The sequence below is a fragment of the Vanessa tameamea genome, chromosome 2 (genome assembly GCF_037043105.1).
Source record: "Vanessa tameamea isolate UH-Manoa-2023 chromosome 2, ilVanTame1 primary haplotype, whole genome shotgun sequence".
NCBI classification, from domain to species: Eukaryota; Metazoa; Arthropoda; class Insecta; order Lepidoptera; family Nymphalidae; genus Vanessa; species Vanessa tameamea.
The window spans coordinates 9,325,809-9,350,918 of NC_087310.1; the positions used below are offsets into that span (position 1 = coordinate 9,325,809).

Genomic DNA, 25,110 nt, shown 5'->3' on the forward strand with positions numbered 1-25,110 from the left:
GGGCGCCGGCGGCCGCGACCAGTCCCCCGACACCACTACACTCGCGCTCGCGCATCGCGAAAACGAAAGTGACTTATACCTGTACCCTTCAGACTGTGATACTGTGATTGTGTGACTCGAACAGTGATCGGTAGCTCGCTGTGTTATCCTGAAACTGTTTCTTCCGACTCTTACCGCATTGAAAGCTCACCTGAAAAGGTACGGATTTGGATTTGTGTTTAGATGAAAATTGTGATCGATAAGTGCATGTGATAATGCAGCGTCACTTTAGTAAGGATTTATGTAAAGGATTCGTGGTATCCAGAATAATCGTTTCACAAAACTTTTAAATATAAATTATTGGATACTAAAGACACAATATAAATTATATACTCCAGGACTAATATACATACTAAGGATACGAAACATGTGCATAACGTAAATAAATAAAATCTTAGATATCGGTCGATTGTATAACATACTTAATACTACATCGTTTTTACAAATAATATTCAATTAATTATATCAGTCATATTTTGATAATAATCCGCTTTAGAAAGTTGCGTAATTTTACTTTCACTTACTACAAAAATTATCTTTAAGTTATTTGCTCCGTTGGAAAAACATATTTGCATGGTTTTAACGATTTTTACTGACAAATGCCGGCTGTTATTTATTTGAATTATTGAAAAATAGCATTTATGCGTATGTAATAAGAGCTAAGCAATAATTGCGAGCAGATCCTCTAGAAGCGATATGTGGAAGCCCGGTGTGGAAAGTAGGTCAAACGTCACACAGCTCGCATTTTATAGGTATACTGCGGGGTTTCTCGTTTACTTTAATAATATGTGAAATTACCACGAGTGAGCACTACAATTGATAGAGAAAGCAAGATAAAAAGACCCAGTATCTACACATGTATAGATAAAGTTTTCATTCATAATATATTCATTGATGATGTTCTCTGGGTTTGATTTAGTTCTTTGATAACGAATAAATATTGTTTCGTAATTATACAGTCCGTAAATTACGTACTGTCTCCGTTGAAATACCAAATTTTGCGAATGTAAACTGCATTTAATTATTTTAAAAAAATAACACTTTAAAGTAAAACATTTTCGTCACCAAAGTAAAACGAGACAAAGCTTAATATTTATTTTAAACGGATGTCACACCATGTTACAAAAGTGGTCTGGATTACGAAACTCCTTGCAGTAGGGAATCCCATTCCATTGTTTAGATAAACTCATATTTCGTAACTTCTTGTATGTTCCGGTGGTTGGCATCTCAAAGAATCATTATTATTGTTGAGAAATTTATGTTATATTTTGAAATGTTTACAAATGACAAATCATTAAGATTTTATGAATCGGAGTTGCGATTAAGAACGGGAATGCTACTTTAAGCTAGCACATTATTTGAACAAAAACTATTATGTTCAATGATAACATTTTATAACATTTCAATTATCATACTTATTGTAATTTAAAACAAAATAGCGTTTTTCACATTTGTTATAAATTTTGTAACCAAGACAACAAATAGTAAAAAAAACATATTATTTTTATTTAATATTCATATATTAAATACTTATATGAATGGTCACTTTCTCTCTTACTTTATAGATTTCATATTTGCGAGATAAATTCTTGAATACAACGGAAATGTCACGGTGAAAGCGTTAATGAGTATGTTCAGTTTTAATTTCCGTAAGACGACTTACTTGCTTAAAAGTTGCACCGAAAATTAGATGCGGTGTACATCATTATAGTTAAAATATGTAATTATAACAGAGCCGTGCTATCAAAATGAATATGTAAAAGACTTTAAGTATGGTTGGTAACAATTTGTTCTAGACATAAAGCCGTAGTATGAATAAAATAAAAAATAATGCTACAGTTGTACGAGTATTTTTCGATTTCGATTACCAGTCTTTTTTAATAAATATATCGGTTAATTTTTAACCTTTTGTTACTTTAAAATTTGTAAAACACATTTGTTTTGATTATTTATACATTTTGAAATATCTTAGTTTGTACTACCATCATTTCAAATTAATTATATATTTCGTATTTATAATGAGAAGGAACAATATCTTAGAAGTATTATTTAGTTTACTAAACACTTTTATTATAGGTCAATACTAATTCACACTTTTGTATATTACATTTATGTGGATCGTATTTTTACTATTCGTACGGTAGAGGTAGAATACTATTTAATTTAATATTAATAGTATTTTTACGTAGCGCTGTGTAGTTTTAGACCATTGTGCATACAGCTATTTAATTTTATCGGTTTATTGTGTAACTTCTTAAATACATTGTTATATTGTGTATTACATGTGTGTTAGATTTTAGACTGATCTTCACTTAGGAATTCAACGTAGTGTGCGTTTATGTATGTAGGTAGGTGTGTTCATAGCTGTTTCATTCTTTTTACTGTATATTGTGTATTATGATGATAAATTATGTCGAATTACTACGGGTATAGGTAACGGAATTGCAGTCGTGGCAATGAGCTCCAATTCTTCTTATTAGGAAAAAAAGCACTTTCAGTAGGACATCGACAAACTGTAGTTCAATTACAGCGTAAAAATCATCTGGATAAGTTTTTATTTAATTCAAGTCTGTAGATTTATCTAAGTATATTATTTTATTAAGAAAACGACATCCTCAATTGATTTACATAAATTTGAATATTGTTTAAAGTTTTTGAATTACGAAATGCACCTAGACGAATATTATTTATTTGTAAAATACTTTGTAATAAATAATTACAAATATTTTGGAAGTAGTTTGAAAAGTTTCGTGGCATGTGGTCGGAGCGGGCGCTCAGCGCGTCAGTGGAAAGCGAGTCAGTGTGTCAGACCAGCTTTGCCACTCCGAGTGCCATCTTTACACCTGATCCGTTCATACACGTGTTATATTACAATTAATATTCTCTTATTGTACGCGGTTTACAATACGTGATTACATTTTATGAAGTAAAACAATTAACATTTTTACATTCTATTTGGTAACAGTACTGTAATAATTTATCTTTTTTTAAGCTTTATTTTCATATACGCGATATTATAATTGGCCAATGAAAAAAAAGAACAGCTATAGGTATATTGAATTTGATTAATCAGACAATTAAATCAAAATGAATATAATTGGATTATAGAAACACGATCGACTGATATTATATTACATAACATTTATTTGCTATGAATACTATGGAAGTATAGTATTTTTATTTTTTTTATATCGTTTCAGAAGCGTTAGTTTATCCTCAGGTCCATGTCTAAACGACTAACGACAACTAGTAAATAAATTTAATGTGATTGCACTCTTTCGTAAACTCTTCTAACATGTAAGTGCATTGATTAAAAAAAATATACAGAAATAAATATTATAATATATCTATATTATAATATGTAATATTTATTTCTAATCATATTGATATTGGAAACCTAGGAATGACCTAGGAATACTTTACTTTAAATTATTGTTGTTACCGTTTTATTAAGTGTAGTATCGTCACTGAATCAAGTCATTTCATCATCATTCATAGGCTTCATAATGTGCTCCGTTTTTATTGCAATCCATTTCGATCGTATTGAAAGTTGACCATTTCTCCTTTCAAGATATCAAAACATGTAGACAATCGTCGATCAAAGTAATTGTCTAAACTCGAAAGAATAAACTTATCTTAATTGCATCTTCATAGATCAGTTCGGTCGCCTATCAAAGTGATCTTATGGAAAAACTTTAATTGTTCTGCGTCAAGTGCGATCTCATCAACGCGCGGGAGTAACTCGGTATTGTTATAAGACATAGTTTAGAAGTAGAACTCCTTTCTTTTGCTTGAGAAATGAGCCACAGCCTGTATTAGTAAATGAACGTGACCGACAATGTACATGCTTTGATGTACGTATGTTTTGTTGTAATTATTCATACTTCAGACTTTTTCTTAATTTCAATCATTGCTAACGTAAATATATACGAAAACAGATTTTGATTAGGATGTTACACGAATTGAAATCTCTAAAGAAATTTATAAATAGATTTAGAAACTTCGTATTGGCAATTCACGCACGTTCAACATTCGTTTGCCCTTCTCATATTAATCTAGTAAAAAAAGGATTACAAACCCATTAAGAATAACAGTTTTGTTTTCGCCGTAGTTAATGTATGTTAGAAAGTGCTTCCACAAATCAAATTTTCGCCAACAACGAACGTAATATGTTAATCGGTTTAAGTGAAGTGAACCCCTATAAATACCAGCAGTAACGAAATATACAGCCCGTATATGGCAGCAATCACGTCTGATACTCGGCGCGGGAATATTTAACTGATTTCACTTCGGTCTCTAACAGAGGAACAAAATTATACCTTTCATATTAAGTGTTGCCATAACATAATTACTAAAAAGCCCACTCATATAAACGCATTTACTATAATATATATCATTGAAGTAAGTGGGTACGAATTTTTGTTGGAAAATATCAAACAGATAAAAATTATCGTCATGATATTATTATTTATTTTTTATTGAATAATATAAATATAACTGAGAATTAAATCATTCATCTTGTAAAGATCAATAAACGGTAATTTAAGTGTTAGTTTTTTGGATAGTTCCGATAAAGTAAAATAATATGCAATCTGCAGTGCGGTTCTGTAAGAAATCACTTCGTATCTCACTCGTGAAATTTTGAAAACTGACTTACAGTGATTCGCCATTTTGATAGGTGTATCCTATAAATATTATAATTATTACAATGTCACATATCACCTTCTGACATGTCAAGCTCGTGTTTCGCGGTGAGTTTCGAGTTTCTTGTTACAGAATAGCATAACTGGCGTTTATAATTTATAAAATATAAATAAAAAAGGTTCCATATTACATACCGAGCCACCAAAGAGATGCTATTGTAAAATAAAGAGAAACTAACTGCTATTAGTTATTCTCACTATGAGTATGTATTATATATATTTTGAGTTCTGAAGATTAATAAAAGAAACATAAGGAGAAAGTGAGCTGGCTCATTTTGCTCTAATTATGACGGATGTTTGTCTTTAAGAGTATTTTTATAACTATAAAATATTAATCATAAGAAAGTGTTTGTGCTATAATTTCTACGCTTCTATACGATCACCGAATTAATGCGTTTGGTATAAGAATTACGATTAAACGCGTTTAAAAAAGTACAGTAAGATTTTACTTGTCATCATTCTTAATATTAATATTTAATAATGTATATAAATAAACATTTATATTTAAATATTACGATAACATTAAATCAACAATCCTGTTAACAGTAATGGATTTATAGAAACTTCAATTCAAATAGACCAATCAACACGCGATCGAGACGTTAGTTTATAGGAGATCGATCGTTTGCAATACATTAAACATGCAGATCTGAAAAGACAATTACCGTTTAATAAATTCAATGATACTTTCATTTTCCCCTGAATGTAAGTTAAAAACACAACTATCTTTAAAACTTAGATGAAATGTTCACCAAAAATAAATTTTCACTAACCCCCAACTCTATAGTACGATTAGCATACATTTTCGCGTAATATAGTTTGAAAACTATATTATGTTATCATTTATAATAGATATGTGTCACGGTGGCTTTAACATAATTAATAAATAAACAAAATCTCCTTACAATATTTCGTTTTAACGAACTATAAAGTTGTGTAAACGCAATGATACGCTTTTATACTATAACTGCACGCATATTAGGGTACACTTACGGCCGAAATTAATAAACAATCTAATCTGAAATCAAGACGAAAGATAAATCTACATATATCTTATTACTGATGTACATTAACGATTCGTTAAATAAATATAGGAACTGTTTATAATTACAAATGTGCAAACAATTGATTTATAATTAAAATGATACAAATTTGTAATTTAAATGTTTAATAGTTACGACTCAAAATGCATACATACATAACTGGTTAGGTTAGATGAAGGCAGACCTCGGCGAAGGGCTGTCTTGACTGAACTAGTGCATTATTTATTATGGCAGCGATTTCTCGCGACTTGTTTAAGATTTCACCACTTTCATCTCGTAGACATTCGCAGTAGTAAATTTCATCTATTCTATAAACTGTATATTTTTCTAACAAGTTATTCATACTTTGAGTTCATTATATGATAGGCTTGTTGTCTCTTACGGTTTCGCCCACATTTAGCGATTAAAGTTGGACTTTAACCCCAAGGATAAAAATTCTTCATAAAAATTTCATATTAAAATCGATTTAGCGGGTTGGCCGAGATAGAGCAACAGACAGAGTTATTTTCGAATTTATAGTATTAGTCTAGATTAAAACAACTTAAATAAATATTTTGAGACATTTTTTCGTATAAATAATGTATGTTTGTATTATATATTTATATATTAATGTATGCTTTAATGTTAACGAGTAATACACGTAGTTAAGCAATAAAGCATATGTATGTATAAATACTTTGCTAAAGTTTTCTTATTTATGGTTTTATTATTCATAAAAAACATTAATATTATATACCTACAATTTTTTTCAATATACAAATGAATATATACATTTAAATATTTTAATATAAAATAAAGTATTTGTTTAAAAATATATGACAGAAATTCATAGTACTTATATTTTAGATTGGTATTGATTTTCTTTAAATTTTTAATCGAGTAGATAGTAACAGTATCTAAATAATCTACTCCTTACGAATTCCGAAAAAGGCTCGAAGCTTATTTCATTACGATTCCAGTGCGAGATGGCGGGTACACGTTTAGCGATTTAAATTATTAAAACATAAATGAAACATACAACATATATGTCCATATTTCAACCAGCATTCGTATAACATTATATATTACTTAATAGCATTAATATATATATTTTATGTCATTGGTTGGGAACGAGCGTATGAGCCACCCGATGGTAAGTGGTCACCACAGCCCATAGACAAAGGTGCTGTAAGAAATATTAACCATTCCTTACATCACCTATGCGCCACCAACCTTGGGAACCAAGATGTTATGTCACTTGTGCCTCTGATTACACTGGCTCACTCACCCTTCTAACCGGAACACAACAATACAAAGTACTGTTATTTGGCGGTAGAATATCTGATGAGTGGGTGGTACCTACCCACGGGCTTGCAAAAAGCCCTACCATCGAGTATCGTAAAAAAAATTAACATATTAGTTTTAGTATTATATAATCCGTTTAAAAGATAATAGAATTAACTAGGCTGCATTATCCTATGTTAAATACACCATTGTTACTTCTGACAATACTCGGTATCAACGTTTTCACTTTCATTTCCGTAAACGAGGTAATACGGGAAGCCTGGTTATCGCGAAAATAATTCATTGTGCTGTTTTCACGCTGACAGCCCAAGGACGGTTTCTACGTGCTTGACATAACAACTGATAAACTATTACACATTGTTAAATATTGTAAAACAAATAATTTCTTTTTTTAATTTCTACTAATCTGTCAGGCAGTGACGCTGTGTGATAGTGATCGAGACTCTATTAATCTTAGATATTAATGTCATTATTTAATAATATATGCATATTATAAAAAGTAGTAATATTTTGTAATAAAAAAACAATTTATAAAGCAATACTTTGTATTTGTTTTTATAAGTATGAGACACATTATAATCAATGGTTTTTAATCTTTAGAAAGTTATGTTATAAACACAATTTAAAAGATACACAATTAGAAAATATGTGAGTTTTTTTATTTACAAAAATACATAAACAATAGATTTCTTGTTTAATAATATATTTATTATGAGTATTATTATTGGAACCATATTTTGAATCCGAGTTGTAAAAACTTTATTTAAATATACATATAATTAAAGTAATTTGTTCTCTATAATACCTAACATTTGTTTATCTTTCTCTAGCTTAATACATGTATCTTTTTAAATTGTTTCAGGTTTTCTCAACTATTTGGAGACTTTATGCCACCGATAAATACTTTTGTAAGTATAACTTCCCAGATTTAAACATTATCGGTTAACTTTCGATCGACTTAATAAACAGATTGAATTGAATTACACAACGGTCGTTAAGACGCGGAAACAGCTGCTATATTTCATGTGCGGCAGATCATTTCTTTGCCAAATATTCGACTTTCTCCGCTTGTAATTACTTAAGTGAGACTGTGGCTGTTACGCAACGCGTCTGTAAGCCCGTAATGTAAGCTCGATGCGTGCGAGTGAAAGTGCTCGCTGAAGGATCATGCTTGTAATGCGACCAGTTCTGATTCTATTGTTGTATTTACAAAATGCTTATATAACAAAATGTATTCGATATTTTTGTCGTTAATTTTTTTTATTGTAATAAGGAATGTTCTTAACGATTCTTAAATTCACGTCACATTGTACGGCTGATAAGAAAAGAGGTTTTATATAATTAAGTGACAACAAAAAGAAAACATTCATATAAAGAAAGCCTTTGATTTTTAGTAAAATATGTAAAATTTAAAATCAATATAAATTATTAAAATATTATTTAAAAGGTTAGGTCGATTGTTAGTCAAGAAATAATCTTTTGTAGAAATCTTAAATATATGTATATCAGTGACTAATATATGTAATGACGTATAGTTTAAAATAACGTTGGAGACGTTACCACATCATAAAACTTTTAAATTTTACAAACGTCGGGTGAAAGTTTAGTCTATTATTAATGACTGTAACAAACTCGACGACGCGATGAAGTCATCGTCCTTAAATTGGTATCCGCCTTGGGATTTCGACACAATCGGTCGGAGGTCTTCAAGCGCATCAATTATCTCACGGTATTACGCAACCTCGGACATCGCCCTCGTCCTTGAAGTATAAATCAACTTTCTCTTCCGAGGCGGACGCATTTACCCCGTCAGTCGTCGGTCATCCTACCGTAACATTTCATAAATATTTATTTCATTGAACAGTACACTAAATATATATGACCAAATGACGTATTGAGGCTACAAAGGATTTTAAAACTTTTTGCGATGTGTTTTTACGCATATTACGTTATTTTGGTAGTCACTGAAAATTAGCTTCGGTTATAATGATTACTAATTGCGGTCGAGATTGTCGATGACTATGGGTACTTTAAGTACATGACTGCCATCACGTCGACTAGCTGGCATCTGTTAGAAGAATTCCTTTGCCTGTCACCGAAGCTAATCATTAAATATTTACGAAATTTAAACGAGACACTTTCAGAATAAATCTCTTTCGAATGAAAATATAATCTATGACGGAGTTATGTCATACTTAAAAAAATTCATCAACATCCAAATTGAGAAGCTCCGCCTTTTTTGAAGTTTAACAAATATTTATCTTTAGGCAATCTGAAAAATAATGGCACTGTAGAGTTTTTGAAAATCTCATTTCCTAGGCTGGACGTGTTTTCTAAAGATAGCATCGATCGATATCTAATGCAGTTGTTATACGATGCCGGGAGTCGGATGTCGCGAAGTTGCGCGGTGCAGTGATGTAGCGAGTTTTCTCCGCTCGTAAGTTCCGGCTGGGCGAGAATGGAAATATTGGGAGGAGAGAATCTAGAACCGGGCCGTGTCTAACACATTTCTGATTCTCGCTAAATCATTTTGTCAATAATTTTACTTCAACGTTCTATTTCACTTTCTTAGTATCGCTAATACTAATTACTATTTACGAACATATTAGTACTAGATTGTCCGTCATTGCGTGCATACATTATTGTGGAATACCTGATTATGATGATGAATATCAAACTATTCAAGCGCGTATATGAATTCCAAAACATTATTTTGTTAATTTATATTGTACTTAGTTCAGAATGTACATTTTTTTAAAATAAATAAATAAAATAAACTAGTGGATACATACTCGTATCATGTCTAATAAACAAGTTATGTAAATTTCACGGGGAAACCGGGGCAATTCCCTGGAGGTACGGAAGCGGGTCTTTAGGCTTAGCACAGTTTTGACATTGGAAAGCGCTACCTATTAATTGACAGTACACTTTATTTGCAAACTTCACTTGCTACCCCAGTTAGATATTTTAAAGCCCGAGCTTCAGAGTAAATCAGTTGGAACAGGTTGTAGCAATTTATGCAGTCGAGGAATGCAACTACAGAGGCGACAGAATTAATTATGTACAGCTAAGTTAAAATATAAAGTTTTTTTTTTAATGTTTCCATGTTTTTATTTTTAAAAGTTATAAATTCGAAAATCACTCACTTCACTAAATAATTAATATAAATTCAGATCAAGTACCCAAAGATGGCTAAAATAAAATGTAACAGTCCTTAAAGTAGAACTCGATTGTAAATTTTCAGGTGGTACATGTAATATTATCTGCAATAGTTATGGCATTTGAAGTATACACATATTAAAAAGGCGTATCATTTATAAATTTTTATTCGAAGCGATTTTTTTTATTCCGCCAATCTTTGATTACATGACATATCAATACGTTTGTCATTTCTATGCAATTTTCTCATCTTATACATATACCTAACTTGTCTACGCCTGCTACTGAAACATTGGTAGCTTTTCTGATTGAAGCAACTAAGTTCATGAACTTATGTTATAACAATTAAAAAAACATTTGTCATTCGTTCTAGTTTTCCGTTCTGTTAGATAAACTCTTGAGTCTTCTCTCTACGGAGTTAAAGATTGGCTCTTATTTAAACATTGACGTATTTTTTTATTTATATGATACATTTATAATAATAAAATGTCAGTTGAGAGATACCTTATTTCATTCTTATTTGTTACGGGCTGTTAATTAATTAATTTATTTTTCAAAGGTATATCAAACCTTAATAACTAACTCTACATTAACGGAAAATTAATTGATGAAAGAAAAACTTTATTATGGTACTAATTTATGGTTCAGTGTGGTATTTTTTTTACCTCAGGGTCCTTTCTCTACTTTAAGGTTGCCTGGAAGAGATCGCTGTTCTAACGTTAAGACCGCCTCTTGATCATATTTGTTTAATTTCATTTATATATATGTTGATTGATTCAATTTGATTTGTATTTTTTTAAATAGAAAAAAGCTAAATAACAGCAATGATTAAATATTAAGATAGCATGAGATAAACTTATTATTACTAAATACATAACACAGAGCTATAAAATTTAATTTTAAAACTGAAACATTTTTGTCAAAATATTTTTTTTTAAACTTTATTAAGTTACGGTTACACAAATCTACGTCTAACGAATTACTGTCATAGTTACTTGAATTGAGATTTTTTAATATATAAACGTCTAATTACATTTTGATAGTTTAAAATATTTTAAAGCTACACTCATAGACTAACTATAAAATTCTATAAAAGCTATATTTTTTGTTAAGTATTAAAATTCATCGTAGCAGAAATAGATGTGTTTTATGTAGTTTAACTAAATAAAAAAAAAATGAACATCGAACTAATTTTAAATGAAAATTTAGTACTTTATGATTTCTCGCTTTCTCAGAGGACAGCATTATTTGCACATTATACATCAGTAAGGATACGATATGAATTAATATGTGTATTGTATGTTAATTTGTACTAATATTAAATAATAATAAACGTGCCCTTACTTACTAATCATTTTATTACGTAATAATAGATAGATTGGTTAATAGAATTGATTGCGTTGGCGTAGTACTCAAAACGAGCTCGCAGATCCAGCGTTGTCATACTAACGAAAGTTACCGGACTTTGCGCTCTTCTAATGCCAAGTGCGGCGAAGAAAGCGAGCTGCAAGGCTGCTGTGGAGGTACCTCTCAAATATACTGTCATCTCGCTCAGTCATGTATGGTGTTTGCTTGTAAGAGCAAGACTACGTGTGCTTAAAAGAGAAAGTGGGCCACCTTACGTTTCTCAGTGCCATTAACATGGGCATTGAACGTAAACAACGACGGTTACTAACTCCAGTCTTGATTGCGATTTATATTCGACTTTGTTTCTTATAATTTAAGATTCAATTTATATAATTGTATAAAAATAATATCATAGTTTCAAAGTTAGGTAGTTCTTCATTGATACAAAGATGCAAAATTCGGAGAGCAACGAACTATCGCCAGCGGAGAAAGTGTTGCATGGCGTAACCTTGAGCCTACAGCGTGGGTCTCAGTCTCGTCACCGAATCATATAATAGATGTCAATACGGATTGTTAACATCTACAGGTGAAGCACATAATTAAACAAGTTTTGCGATTCACATCAAAGCCCATTTAAACAACTGTTAAATCAGGTACCGAAGTCCAAACAAGTTCGTAAGAGGTACACCAATTGTACACAGTTTATACTTATATGCAAACATGTTGGTTTACAAATATAATTTCAGTTATAATTAATTGTTGCACTTTAAACATTGGGCCAGTATTTGAATATTTTTTTATGTTATAGGACATAAAAGCGCATTACTTATTATAATCATAAATTTTATTTCCAACATAACTTATTAAATATTAACATTATTACTAAGCACTATAAAAAATGGCAACATAATTTTATACTGTATAATATTTTACTCATAAATTATATAAGGATTCAAAAATAAGTTATTGTCCAAAAATAGTTATAATAACTTTAGACATATTCTAGATAGTTAAACGACAAATGTTTATGGTATGGGAGCTTATGTCATTGAAAATTGTTAACAATGATAAACTGATGCGTTCGATGATAGAATGAAAATTGTTAAATAATGAAACACTGCAAAATAAGAGTGACGTGAAGGTTGTTTTTCTTCAGAAATGAAAGCTGGTAAAACAAATTCAACGCCTTCATATCTTTGTCTCAGAATAATTCAATTCTCGTTCGATAGTGGAACGTTTAAATTATTCTATTCTTGTAACGCTTCAATAGAGTTCGATTATTTTTCTTTTTTCATCGGAGATCGACGACAAATTCTAGAGAAATCTCATATCGTGTGTTGTTAACATAGAATGTAAAGAGTAGGTATTGATTTTTGCTTTAAATTATATATTAGATAATGTTTCAAAATACACGACCTTTTTACATGAGCTACAATAGATTATGTTTATGAAGATGACGAATGCTTAAAACTATTTAAGTCGTACCCAGATTCTGTAAGAATGTTTTGTAGTCGCACTTTCTACGGACTTAAAAGTATATCTTAAAAATAATTTAGAGGAAAAGTCATCCGATAATTAAGTGAAACTTTGTGCTTGTAACGAACCAATTAAAGTCTTAGCACTTGGGTACACGTCGCTTATCAGAGCCGAAAGTGACTCGGTTATGATCAGCGTAGCAATTAGACAAAATAACACACATATTACTCACTGAATTTCATTTTTATTTTGAGAAGATTACGAATTTCTGTAATGTATAATTTAAAAAAAGTTTGTAATGATATCACGTTTTCAACACTTTCTAGGTTTACTCGTAATTTTAGAATAATAAATATTTAAAACAAATATATTTCATTCATTGAGAATAAATATTAAATTTTACTTTGGAATCGTTATCGTAATTAATTTTATTGTTTAACTTTTAGTGATAAATTTGGGCAAATTAATCGCACTGCTGTAGTGATAAATACCAAAGTTTTTTTAGGATTTTTCACTTGCCTAAAATTATAATTTGTTTATTAAAATTAATTCATAATCTCATAATTCATAATCAAGATATCGTATAATATATAACAAATCCTCAAAATATCCATTATTATTTCCATCTTTTTCCATAATAAGAGTCCTCGAGATGAATAAAGAAAATAAATGTCAAAATTGTCAATCATCAATGACTTTAAAAAGAACCAGCTTTTTGTGTTGTTAACATGTTTTCAATATGTCAAAATAATTTACTATAAAGAATAAATTATTATTTTTTATAGCGAAGCAGCTACGACACGTCAAACATAAAAATAGCATATAAATTTATATGGGAGATGTAGTTTAAGAAGAACGCTTAGAGCGTTGTCTACACTGAACTGCTGAGTTTATACAGAGAAATCGAAAGTATTGACCAAAGACGATACGACTGATGTTGCTTTCTTTAAACCATCTTATATGAAAATGTTACCTAGATGATTATTTATGGTCATTAAATTCATCATAATTTCTACCGGATACAAAGTATTAAAAACGAAATCTTTATTTTATTATTATTTTGTAATCTTTATATTGTAACTATTGCGTAACGTGTGTGACGCCCCTTTTAATGTATAATTTTATAACTAGTGAAAGTAAACGTCTTTTTGTTCCGTTTTTGATTGATGACTTTTGTTAATTACAAATCATTTTATTACTTAACATGGTTCCTAATTGTTAATTTTGTAAAATAAAAGCCATATAGACGGTGGCTGTACTTAAATATTGTGCTATTATTTGTGCCAAATAATTAATATGTATGTTGCTTTAACGAAACAATATGATAATCAATATTAAACATATACTAGTTTGCATGTCGCCTAAGGCGTTCTCTACAATGGTTCAATTAGAAAATGCTTTGCTCGAAACGTTAATAGTTTAAATCGAATATAATAGATCTCATACGAGTATGTCAGGACATAAAAGATTGATTTGAAATAAGTTTTTAAATAAGAACCAAAAAAAAAAGGGTGAACCGTGTTTATAAAATAATAAATAATATTTTAGTTACATTGCTTTAAAGATAACGTACATTTCTGGTTGATAGTTTTATTAAAGATTATTCTAAATGACTATTTTCACTAAGCTTTTAATATTCTTAGTCCTTCTCATATTAAAATTATTATAAAAGAAGCGACAAGAATCAAACTTGGGATTTTAACTTGATTTTCAGTCATGTTACAACAATGCTTAAATACATATCATATTTTATTAAAAAAAGAATAATGCATACAATCAAAATATTTTTTATTTAATTTATTAATTTCAATAAAAAAAACCGCTATTTAATATATTTTATTGATTTATATTTTTACTTTATATATCAACAGCATTATGTTCATAGGTACTTAAAGTAACACGCACAATAACTTACATTGCACTCAAAGGGAGGTTTCTACATAGATTTTTTAAAAATCATATTTTATTCAATGTTTATTTCTATTAAAATATCGCTGATAATCAGTTATTTATTCACCGATAAATCGATTTTAATTGTGATATATAAATAAATATGGTTTATTAACTAAGAGCCGATCACTCTATTTATGGTCATCGTTCGATTTTGATCAACCAAGCGTCGCCCTATATAAACATTGTTCTTGTTTTCTGCTTAATTGAACTCAGCACCTGCCGAGCCGACTATTACTATTATATCTTTTATAGATTATATGAAAATAGAAAATGCCCGAGGGTCTACTTTCTTGCCAACGTATAGCCTAGTTTCGGTCGGATTGATCGGCAACATAAAAAAATAATTGCTTTGTCTTCGAAACACGAAAATATTAGCGTGCATTAGATTACGAGGAAAAATATCTATGTTAGATTTAAACATTATTCTAAGAATATGAATATATGAAACACAATGACAGATTGAGAACTCAACGTGAATATAGTAAATAATAATAGACGCTGTCATAATTATTTCTTATTTACGTATTATTGATAAAAATCATAACTATTTAATATAGAAATGTAAAACGAATCGATAAAACAATGTTAATCATCTGGAAGTAGTAAATCTCGACTAATAGTATCAGATATAACTTTCTAAGCAGCAATGACTTGTAAGAGGAAAAAATTATAAATCTGATCGAAACCGTAGACGCCGCATGCCGCGTAACACGTGCGCTACGAGCCGCCGCGCCGGGTAAGTGGACTGTCACTATCGTGAATATATCATACTTTATATCGAAAGCTTAGAGAAACTATCATGAATTTCCTTGAATAAAATACCTGTATATTTTTATAAAAATGACGATTTTTCTAACACATGTGCAGCCAAAACTTAAGGTACGCTTAGGTAACTATTTAAGTTAAATTTTTAAAATTACAAAAATCATTGAATATTATAGCGTTATTTATAAGTTCCTTTACTCGCATAAAATATTTAGTTATTGAGATATTTATAAAAGGCGACCTTGCTACTAGTAAGGTGAAGGCCACGCGCGGTTTCCGCTCGTCTCAACGGGAGCGCATCAGTGAAAGATGTAAGTCGGTGCAGTTCCGGCGCTGCACGATGCACTCGGTCATTAGGTCAGCCCCACGCGCGTCTAGGAGGGGACTGAGAGGGGCTCGCGAGTCAGTGCGTCCGCACAAGCCAGTCTCCGCTACCATGCACAGTGCGTTTGCGTTTCAACCGAAGCGCCACTAGCGCACGCGCCCGCGCATTGCGAAGCGCCGCGTGCGCCGTTTCTTGTGTCCATCTCAATGTGTTGCGTTCATTGCAGGCCGCTGATTGACTGGACTGTGACTATGAAGAGGATAAGGTTACTGCTGGTCTTCACGACGCTCCTTTTACAGGTGAGTTGTATATTATTTATTTTTAAATTTAAACCTAAATTCATGGCTTAAATAAAGCGGTCATAACGCAGAGATAAACTAAATTATAATATTTATTATATTTTTATTAATTATAAATCAAATATTTACTATGATAGTAGTTTCAAAATATTCGAACGGTACCGTTAAATCGATATTAATTGTAAAAGTTAACTGGCTTTCTACTATATGTGCTTCGTCATTGATTCGCTCACTGAACAATATACCATTAGATTTCACCGCAATAACTACAATGATTTTTATATCAATGTATCCACTATCCACGCGTCATGTGAGCTCACTACAAAAGTAAGAAAATCGATCTCGCGTTGAAGCGGAGAAGTGCCTATAACACTTTAAAACATTAGAACTGTATATTGAAAGTACCATTTCATATGGGAGTTTGGCTTAACTTGAAATCGAGACCTCTATATCGGCCAAATATGTGAGAGAAATTCACGAAATTGGAATAATATATAATTAAATAAATCGCTTATTTTTTTTTATAAGATTGAGCTGTATTTTCAAAATTTAATTTATATCTATTTATTTATATCGATACAATTTATTACTGGCCATATATACCGTAACTTTAAAATAGATGTATTAAATATTCCATAAAAATTATTTTTATTAAATTTTATTAGTCGATATCATATTTATTTTATTGTAATAATTAATCATTAACGATTAAGGCATCTATATGTATGCACAAGTGTATTTACTTCCACATTATTTAGCTTATCCGCTCGCGTTCCTGGCAAGTAGGCTAATGATTCCGTTAGCGCATCTACAAAACAGTGAACCATTGGAAATTAACTGCATATGATACTCATTCATCTCAATTGCGATAATACGTAAGAAATAACGATATTGAAACGAATCGATAGTGCTTTCACGTAAACGTTTTAAATGTAAATTTTATATAATACAGTAAATCATAAAAATTTTAATAATGTCTACCGCAGATAATAAATTGCGTAATCATTAACGCGATATTTAAAAAGATTACGAGTGTCACGTAGAGTCAATGAACGCTACAATACCTTCAGAGTTGGCACTTTCACTACGGATAAAATTTGTTGCTACAATGATGCAAGATTCGTGCGGGCAATTTCCTTTTGAACCGTGACCTTTATTTAGTAATAATCGAGTTGAGTAATCCTTATTAGTGACAGGAAAACATCGAATTTCCGGTTAAAAATATTTTTTGGAAAAGGTAATAACAATAAGTACTTTGAATTGTCGTATCAATTCTTCTCCTAGTATGGCTATAGTAGCATGTCAAAATTACAAGTACAATAACAAGTAACTAATCTAGTAAGGCCTCAAGAACAAGAAAGTAACATTAATTGTTAACTTTGAGATAAACAGACCAATACAAACAAATGAACGAGAGGCTAATGTTAATTTAACGTAAGAGGGCGTAAAATTTAATTGCTTAAATTAGAAACTTCTGAGTAAGTACGTTTTCACTAAGCAGATGTTTTTATGCATTGTATTGTTTAAGAGTAGACATTTCATCACTTCGCTCCAGGCAGCAATTTGTCTAAGACAATGAATTGTGGATCACTTTCGTTTACTATAATTACACATAACAATACAAAACTTAACGTTAAGTTAAATTTAACAACGTTAAGTTTTCTAATATCTTCAACATATAATTAAAAATACGTAAATATATTTATAATTGCCTATTGTTTTGCTAATTTCGACAAAATAAGTATTGAATCGTCGATTTTGTAATACATATATATTTATATTCACTTAGTCCTCAGATACTTTACCGCCAAACAGCAATATTTAGTGTTGTTGTGTTTTAGTTTGAAGGGTAAATGAACCAGAAGATTACAGGCTCAAGGGACATAATGTCTTAACTCCGAAAGTTGCTAACGCATTGATATAAGAAATGGTTAATATTTGGTTAAAGCGCCAATGACCATGGATGGTGACCACTGACGATCCCGTGGTCCAAGCTGGCCCACTTGCAAGTCCGCCAGCATGTATTAAAAAAAGCTACCTCAACTAATGTATTTTCTGTTTTTGTCCACACAAATTGAAAATTTAATGGAAAAAAGGAAAATGAATCTGAAAATGACGTTTCAAGGGAAAGTATTCACGCATACCTATTAGCGGTTGTCCGCAAAGTTCAAGGTCAATCTCGATGGTTAAATGAAGTGAAATTGTACTAGAGATAAATATTGTAGTAAAATATGAGTTCGTTTTGTTTGTATTTTTTGATTAACGCAAATAAAATACAATCATTCTTCAAAGTGAACATACTAATAGGTTTACTACTAATATTTTAGTACTAAACCATAGAGAATATAATAAAATAATATGATTTTTATTTGATAGTTATTTTTATGTTATCTTCGCTTACCCGGAAGTCGGAACTAAGATGTTATGTCACTCATGCTTGAAGTTACACTGACTTACTTTATAGAAATATACTGTAGTTTTAGTGGATTTATTTGGAGCTAGAATGAGATGAGATCTTAGGTCAATAAATCCATAACTACTATTAGTAAAAAAGTGTAAATTTAATTTATCACTTACTATCGACCTTTGTAAATTGGACGAGCTGATTTTGTATAATTGTTGTTTAAACGTGTTCAAAAGACTCTTAAAGAATTTAAGATGTTGTTGCTATTTTGCTTGTAAATTAACATTCATTTTGGTCATTTGAAACATAACAAAAAAAAAAGTATCTGTGTTGGGCAATAAAATAACTACCAGCTAACTATGATCGAAATGAACCTGAGATATATACGTATGTAATATACTAGGTATATTGATACTATACAATTTTCAAGTACGATCATTTTATAGAAAAGCCAAAAGAGCTGAAGAAACTAAGACTTGTGTGCGTAAACGTATTCTCCATTCTCTTATACTGATTATAATAATTCAACGGGACAGACATTCGACACGAACGAGAGCTTTCCGACGCACGGGAGTGTAAACAACTTCCGAATTGCTGCAATTAAGAATTTCTCCACATAAAAACTTAATAACTCGAATAAAAGTAATAAAAAATCGATTTTAAATATTGAAGTAGAAAAATAGTATCGCTTCCTTCGTTTTGTAGACTAGACAGTTAGAATAGCGGTCCTTAATCTTGTAAGTTTTGGGTCATACATAGTTTTGATTATAAACATACCGTAATTCGTCAATGTTTTCGTTTCTTACTTCGTATTATTATTTATACATCTATATCTTATTCATTCGAGTTCGATAAGAATTAATCGGTAGAAATAACAGCTTGAAGGCATGGTTCGTTACAAGTCTAAGTCGAAATGAAATGATTTCTAGGTATATTTTATGAAAAAACTTCTCTGTTGCGCGTTATTTCACTTTATTTCCTGCAAACTAGTCAGTTCTTAGAAGTTACATGTACTTTCGCCACGTAGCATTTAATTTCGTATGTGAATAGATAATTATTTATTAGTTAATAGTGTTCAAAATGTATTATTTTGTAGGAAAATTTTGTCAATGTAAATTTAAATATAAACCTTATTAGGATTCACAAACATTGTTTGTAAACGAAAACAAAATCCGGTCGCAACAACTTTCATCTCCGGTGTACTAAATTTTATCGGAATGTCTCTTTCAATCTTGTGAACGACCTTTACCTATTAAACATTACCTTACTATTTTTATTAATGCGAAAGTTTGTATGTGACGCTAACTATGTTTCAAATATCTGGGAGAATTGTAATAAAAGTTTGGATAGAAGTCGTGTTTGTTTAGAATATGTACCATTTCTTAATTATTCATTTAAAAAACCTCTACTAGACTTTAAACTGAGCGAAGTGAGTAGTTAAAAGTTCGATTATATATATATAATCTTTCTTAACCTTCCACATAAAATATGTAAATCTCAAAAAGGGATCTCTTGTGAGTCAACATAGAAGTGGGATTAATATATATTTTCAACTTTACAATAATATGAATTAATTTATCAGTTACTTTTAAAAACATAAATTATACAGAAAAAAAACGTACTGTTTCGTTACTACTTTAAAAAGTATTGTAAATAAGCCATTCAAGAGGATCATGTTCGGTGGAAACGGATGTGGAAGAAAGACGGATGCTTTCACCTGCGCGAGCGCACCTACTCATGACGCTTAAGTACGTTTTGAGCATTTAATTTGTGATAAGCTAGCGACTATGGTTTCTTATGGACGACACGATCATAACAGACATTGTAACAATACGTCATTCAGACTGAATATCTATCAAGATGTATTTAAAAAGTAGACAAGTATCTATTAAGTCATTACGTTGACAGTATTTTTAGTTCTATTACAGCCAGTTTGGTACAAATGCTATCACGATTTATATGTATGTATTTCAATAGGTTCTTTTTAGCCTTTTAATGTAATAAATGTCTAGCATAAGTCTTTCACTTGACTCTACTCTTTTTTCAAAACTTCACATTACACGCTTAAATCCTTTCGAAATAAATTAATATGACTAAGTGAAAATCGTTTTACATCCATCATCACGTATAAGTAAGCGAAAAATTAACGAGTCGCGTAAGGGGAATCTTTTATTGACTAATCTGGACCTTTTTGTCTCGGCTATACTTTATTATATGTAGGTAAATTAGCATTGACCGATATAACATATTCGAATTATAGATAATAAAATATAATTACTAACTTGTCATGTTTGTAAAACACTTACATAAGTAAATATAGAACAGATCGTATATGTTTCTATGGAATCACGTAATAAAATGAATAGTTATAGTTTCTGCTGTGATAGACAGTTACTCGCAAGTTGTACGTACGCTCTACTATTTGAAATGTGGAAATACTGATAGCATAATGTTGTTAAACATAAAAATAAAAATACCTGACCACCATCGACAACAATATTTAAACTGTTGTGAGCATAATTTATCGCAGTTATTGTTAAGGCGATGATAACTAGGTAGGGGCTCTTGCTTTTCTTCACTAACATTTAAATAATTTTATTTATTTAATATGTTTAATAAAATATGTTTTTTTTTTTTAATATAGGTAGACGAAAAGACAAATAGACCTGTTGGTAATTGATAACCATTGCACATATACATTAGCGCTCTAAGAAATATTAAACACTCCTTCTATGACCAAAGCGCCTCCTTGGGAGCTAATATATTATGTCCCTTGTGCCTACAGTAACGCCGGCTCAAAACTGGCTTAAAATCAGAAACAAAATAGTACTAAGTATTGCAGTTTGGCTGTAGAATATCTAATTAGTGGTACATACCCAGACATTCTTATTTTATACTAGCTTGCCCGCGACTTCGTGCGCGTTTTTAAATTTAATAAAAAAGCGTGACTTTATTATTATTTTACATATAATTCTAAAATAAAAGTATTCATCCAGTATCCAGAGATTAGCCGGAACAAACAGACAGACAGACAGACAGACAAAAATTGTAAAAAATGTTATTTAGGTATATGTACCGTGTATACATACATATGCATTTAGTAAAACGCGGTTATTTTAATATTACAAACAGACACTTCAATTTTATTATATGTATAGATTCATACCCAGGCACTCCTTTTTGTATTTGACTTCAGTATTTACATGTATTGACAATAACGATATTTAAGAGATGACATGCTTATCGACAGTAATATGATCTGTAGCACAGTCTCGTTAAACACGCAGGCATCACGCACGCCTCACGATTATATGCTTTCACACTTTTTTTAAATATATTCGCAATGCAAGTTTGTATCGCTATTTCAAAATATTCTACTTTCAACTTTCGATATTACAATAACTGATCTCACAATAAAACTATGCCCTTATTTGCGGATAGCTAAAGAAAGCTATATTTTTTTAAACTTGCGCATGTTTGCGCAGGTCCGGTGCTTTCTTCAACGATCTCGAGCACTAGGTAATTTCTAACCGGTTTAGAAAATACGACAGCAATAGCACGGCCCGGGGCTTGTCTAAGTCATATTTATATTTGAAACTTTAAAAATATTTTTATAGTAATTGGAACACCTGTCATAAGAAATTAACATTTCGGAACAACAAGTCAGTTGCAAATTAAAATTACGACCTTTGAGTTTAATTTTTAATTATGCATACGATTTTTTTGAATTTTCTCTAAATAAAATATATCTATATCTATCGTAATAAATTAAACTTAAATAACTATAGATTTAACGATGCTTTATATTCGGATTAGTTAATTACGTTGATTTGATCTCTGGAACTTAGATAATAGGTTATAAAACCAAGTTAAACCTTATACTCGTACATATATAGAAAGTCGTTGGAACTCATCTCAGCGGTGTGATTGCGCTGATTAATATTATAATTGATCTCGCCAGCTATCCATCAGTGTAGAAAGTCGGAAAGAATGAGCAATAGCGAGATGCCGGGCAAGTCGCACGCGCGCGCCGCCAACTAGAGTGCGACGCGCCCGTGCTCTTGGAATGTTCTATACCCAACGATGCATTCATTATGAACGTTAAATCGCTTACTGTTAAAACACATAAAGAAACCATATTCTTGTTTTGTCAATATTATATAGCACTAAATTATATTATAAATTTATTGCTGTTATTAGGGATTAAATTACGATAATTATGTGATTTGTAATTATTAATATAGTTAGCCCTATTTGTTACAATATTTGACCACGCTTTTTTTTAATTTCAGGATGCAATATGCGAACCACCCGTGGACTCAGCTTCACTCCCCTTAGAACATCGAGGCGGAGCATATGGTCCACCACTTCCTGCAGCACATACAGATGACCCATGGCCACTCGCAACGCCAGACAGTCCGAAAATAAAGCACCTACAAGTACAGTGTGAAAAAACTCACATGAGAGTAAACATCGAATTCGATCGACCGTTTTACGGCATGATATTCTCAAAGGGATTCTATAGTGATCCTCACTGTATGCATCTCAAACCCGGCACGGGACATTTAAGCGCAACCTTCGAAATATTCCTTAATAGTTGCGGTATGTCAAGTTCTGCCAACCATAACGTGGCAGCTTATGGAAGTCCTACTCCAAGTGGATCATATGTCGAAAACACAATCATAGTTCAGTATGATCCTTATGTTCAAGAAGTATGGGATCAGGCACGAAAATTAAGATGTACTTGGTACGATTTTTATGAAAAAGCAGTCACCTTCAGACCCTTCCAAGTTGATATGTTACACGCTGTTACAGCTAACTTTCTGGGCGATAACTTGCAATGCTGGATGCAAATTCAAGTAGGTAAAGGACCTTGGGCTTCGGAAGTATCGGGTATAGTTAAAATTGGACAAACCATGACTATGGTTCTTGCCATTAAGGACGATGAAAATAAATTTGATATGCTCGTGAGAAACTGTGTAGCACATGATGGCAAGCGAGCACCTATTCAACTGGTTGATCAATATGGATGTGTTGTGAGGCCTAAGATCATGAGCAAGTTCCAAAAAATTAAAAACTTTGGCCAATCAGCCTCAGTTGTATCATTTGCCTATTTCCAAGCGTTTAAGTTCCCTGATTCAATGAATGTTCACTTCCAATGTGTAATTCAAGTGTGTCGGTACAACTGCCCTGAGCCTAAATGTGGAGGATTAGGTGCTGATTATGGTGTCCCGTTACTGGGTGGTAATGCCTTGACAGCAGGAGAATATGGATTACCGAATGCAGCTCACGGCGAATATGGACCGCCTCCACCTGCACCACACTCCGAATATGGAGTACCGCCCGCATTCCCAGACCCACGGCATCCTGCTGACGTTTCCGGCGCATATTCCGAAAAACGGGATGATGCAGTACCACCCCCTCAAGCTCAAGTTTCATCAACACCTAATGCACCTAGCCCATCATCGCCCTCACCTAATCGTGAAGATGACGATGTAAACTTACCACCACCCCCACCACCGGGTCGACGCGGAGTTTACAACACAGTGAAGAGGAAAGACGAAGGTCACGGAAATCTTGCAACACTGGGCGGACGTCCACGATCAGTAGAAGACTTGCCAGATAGCTTACTTGGAATTAGAAGGAAGCGTGAAACATCAACACGAATTTACAAGCGCGATGCTCAAGAGATGACCGATGTCAATACGAGCCGAACGATTCAAGTAGTAGCACCTGGAGACGTGAACTTTGCTTTAAATAATGCCGCCGCCAATGAGACTGTTGTGATCCAGTCTCCAGCAACAGATCCAGAAACGATATGCATGTCCGTACCATCGTTCGTAGCTGGTCTCGTTATGTTGTTATTAGTGCTGGTGGTAGCATCTTTGGTAGCCGCGTTTCTTTTCATGCGCGTTCGTGCGCTCGATAGGAAGGGCGCACATGGCACCGCCGCATACTTCGAGACTGATTATGTGAAGCATACGAACTAACGACGATAGAAGGCGTGAATGTGATGCGTGGACATTCCATAAACTCTTCTCGGATCCAAAGAGCGTGCGTGCATCGGCCCCGGCCGGACGGCGGCCAGCTGTCACGGTTGCGATCGAAGCTCGGTGACATGTGACTTATTTATTTAGTAATTTAAAACGTGTGATGTATATGTTCGACTGCTTTTTGTAAATTATTTTATTCGTGTGAAAACACTATCTGTACTGCCCTTATATAGTCGATATGTCTGTTGTAATTTTGTAAAGAGTCGTAAGATAAGAGATAGACGTAAGTTGTATACCAATAAAATGTCGTGTGCGAGTGA

At 31.8% G+C, this 25,110-nt stretch overlaps 1 protein-coding gene across 4 annotated transcripts; it reads left to right on the forward strand.

Annotated features, from left to right (window-relative positions):
- Positions 1-25,110, forward strand: LOC113394660 (cuticlin-4). 4 transcript variants are annotated; one of them, XM_026632055.2, is made up of 4 exons: positions 1-198; positions 7,932-7,977; positions 16,321-16,393; positions 23,090-25,110. In XM_026632055.2, the coding sequence occupies exons 3-4, from the start codon at positions 16,346-16,348 to the stop codon at positions 24,785-24,787; spliced, it is 1,746 nt and encodes a 581-aa protein (XP_026487840.1). In that variant the 5' UTR covers positions 1-198; positions 7,932-7,977; positions 16,321-16,345; the 3' UTR covers positions 24,788-25,110. The 4 variants fall into 4 exon arrangements, with proteins under 4 accessions (XP_026487840.1, XP_026487841.1, XP_026487842.1 ...); XM_026632056.2 differs by lacking the exon at positions 7,932-7,977; XM_026632057.2 differs by lacking the exons at positions 1-198; positions 7,932-7,977 and adding an exon at positions 16,151-16,212.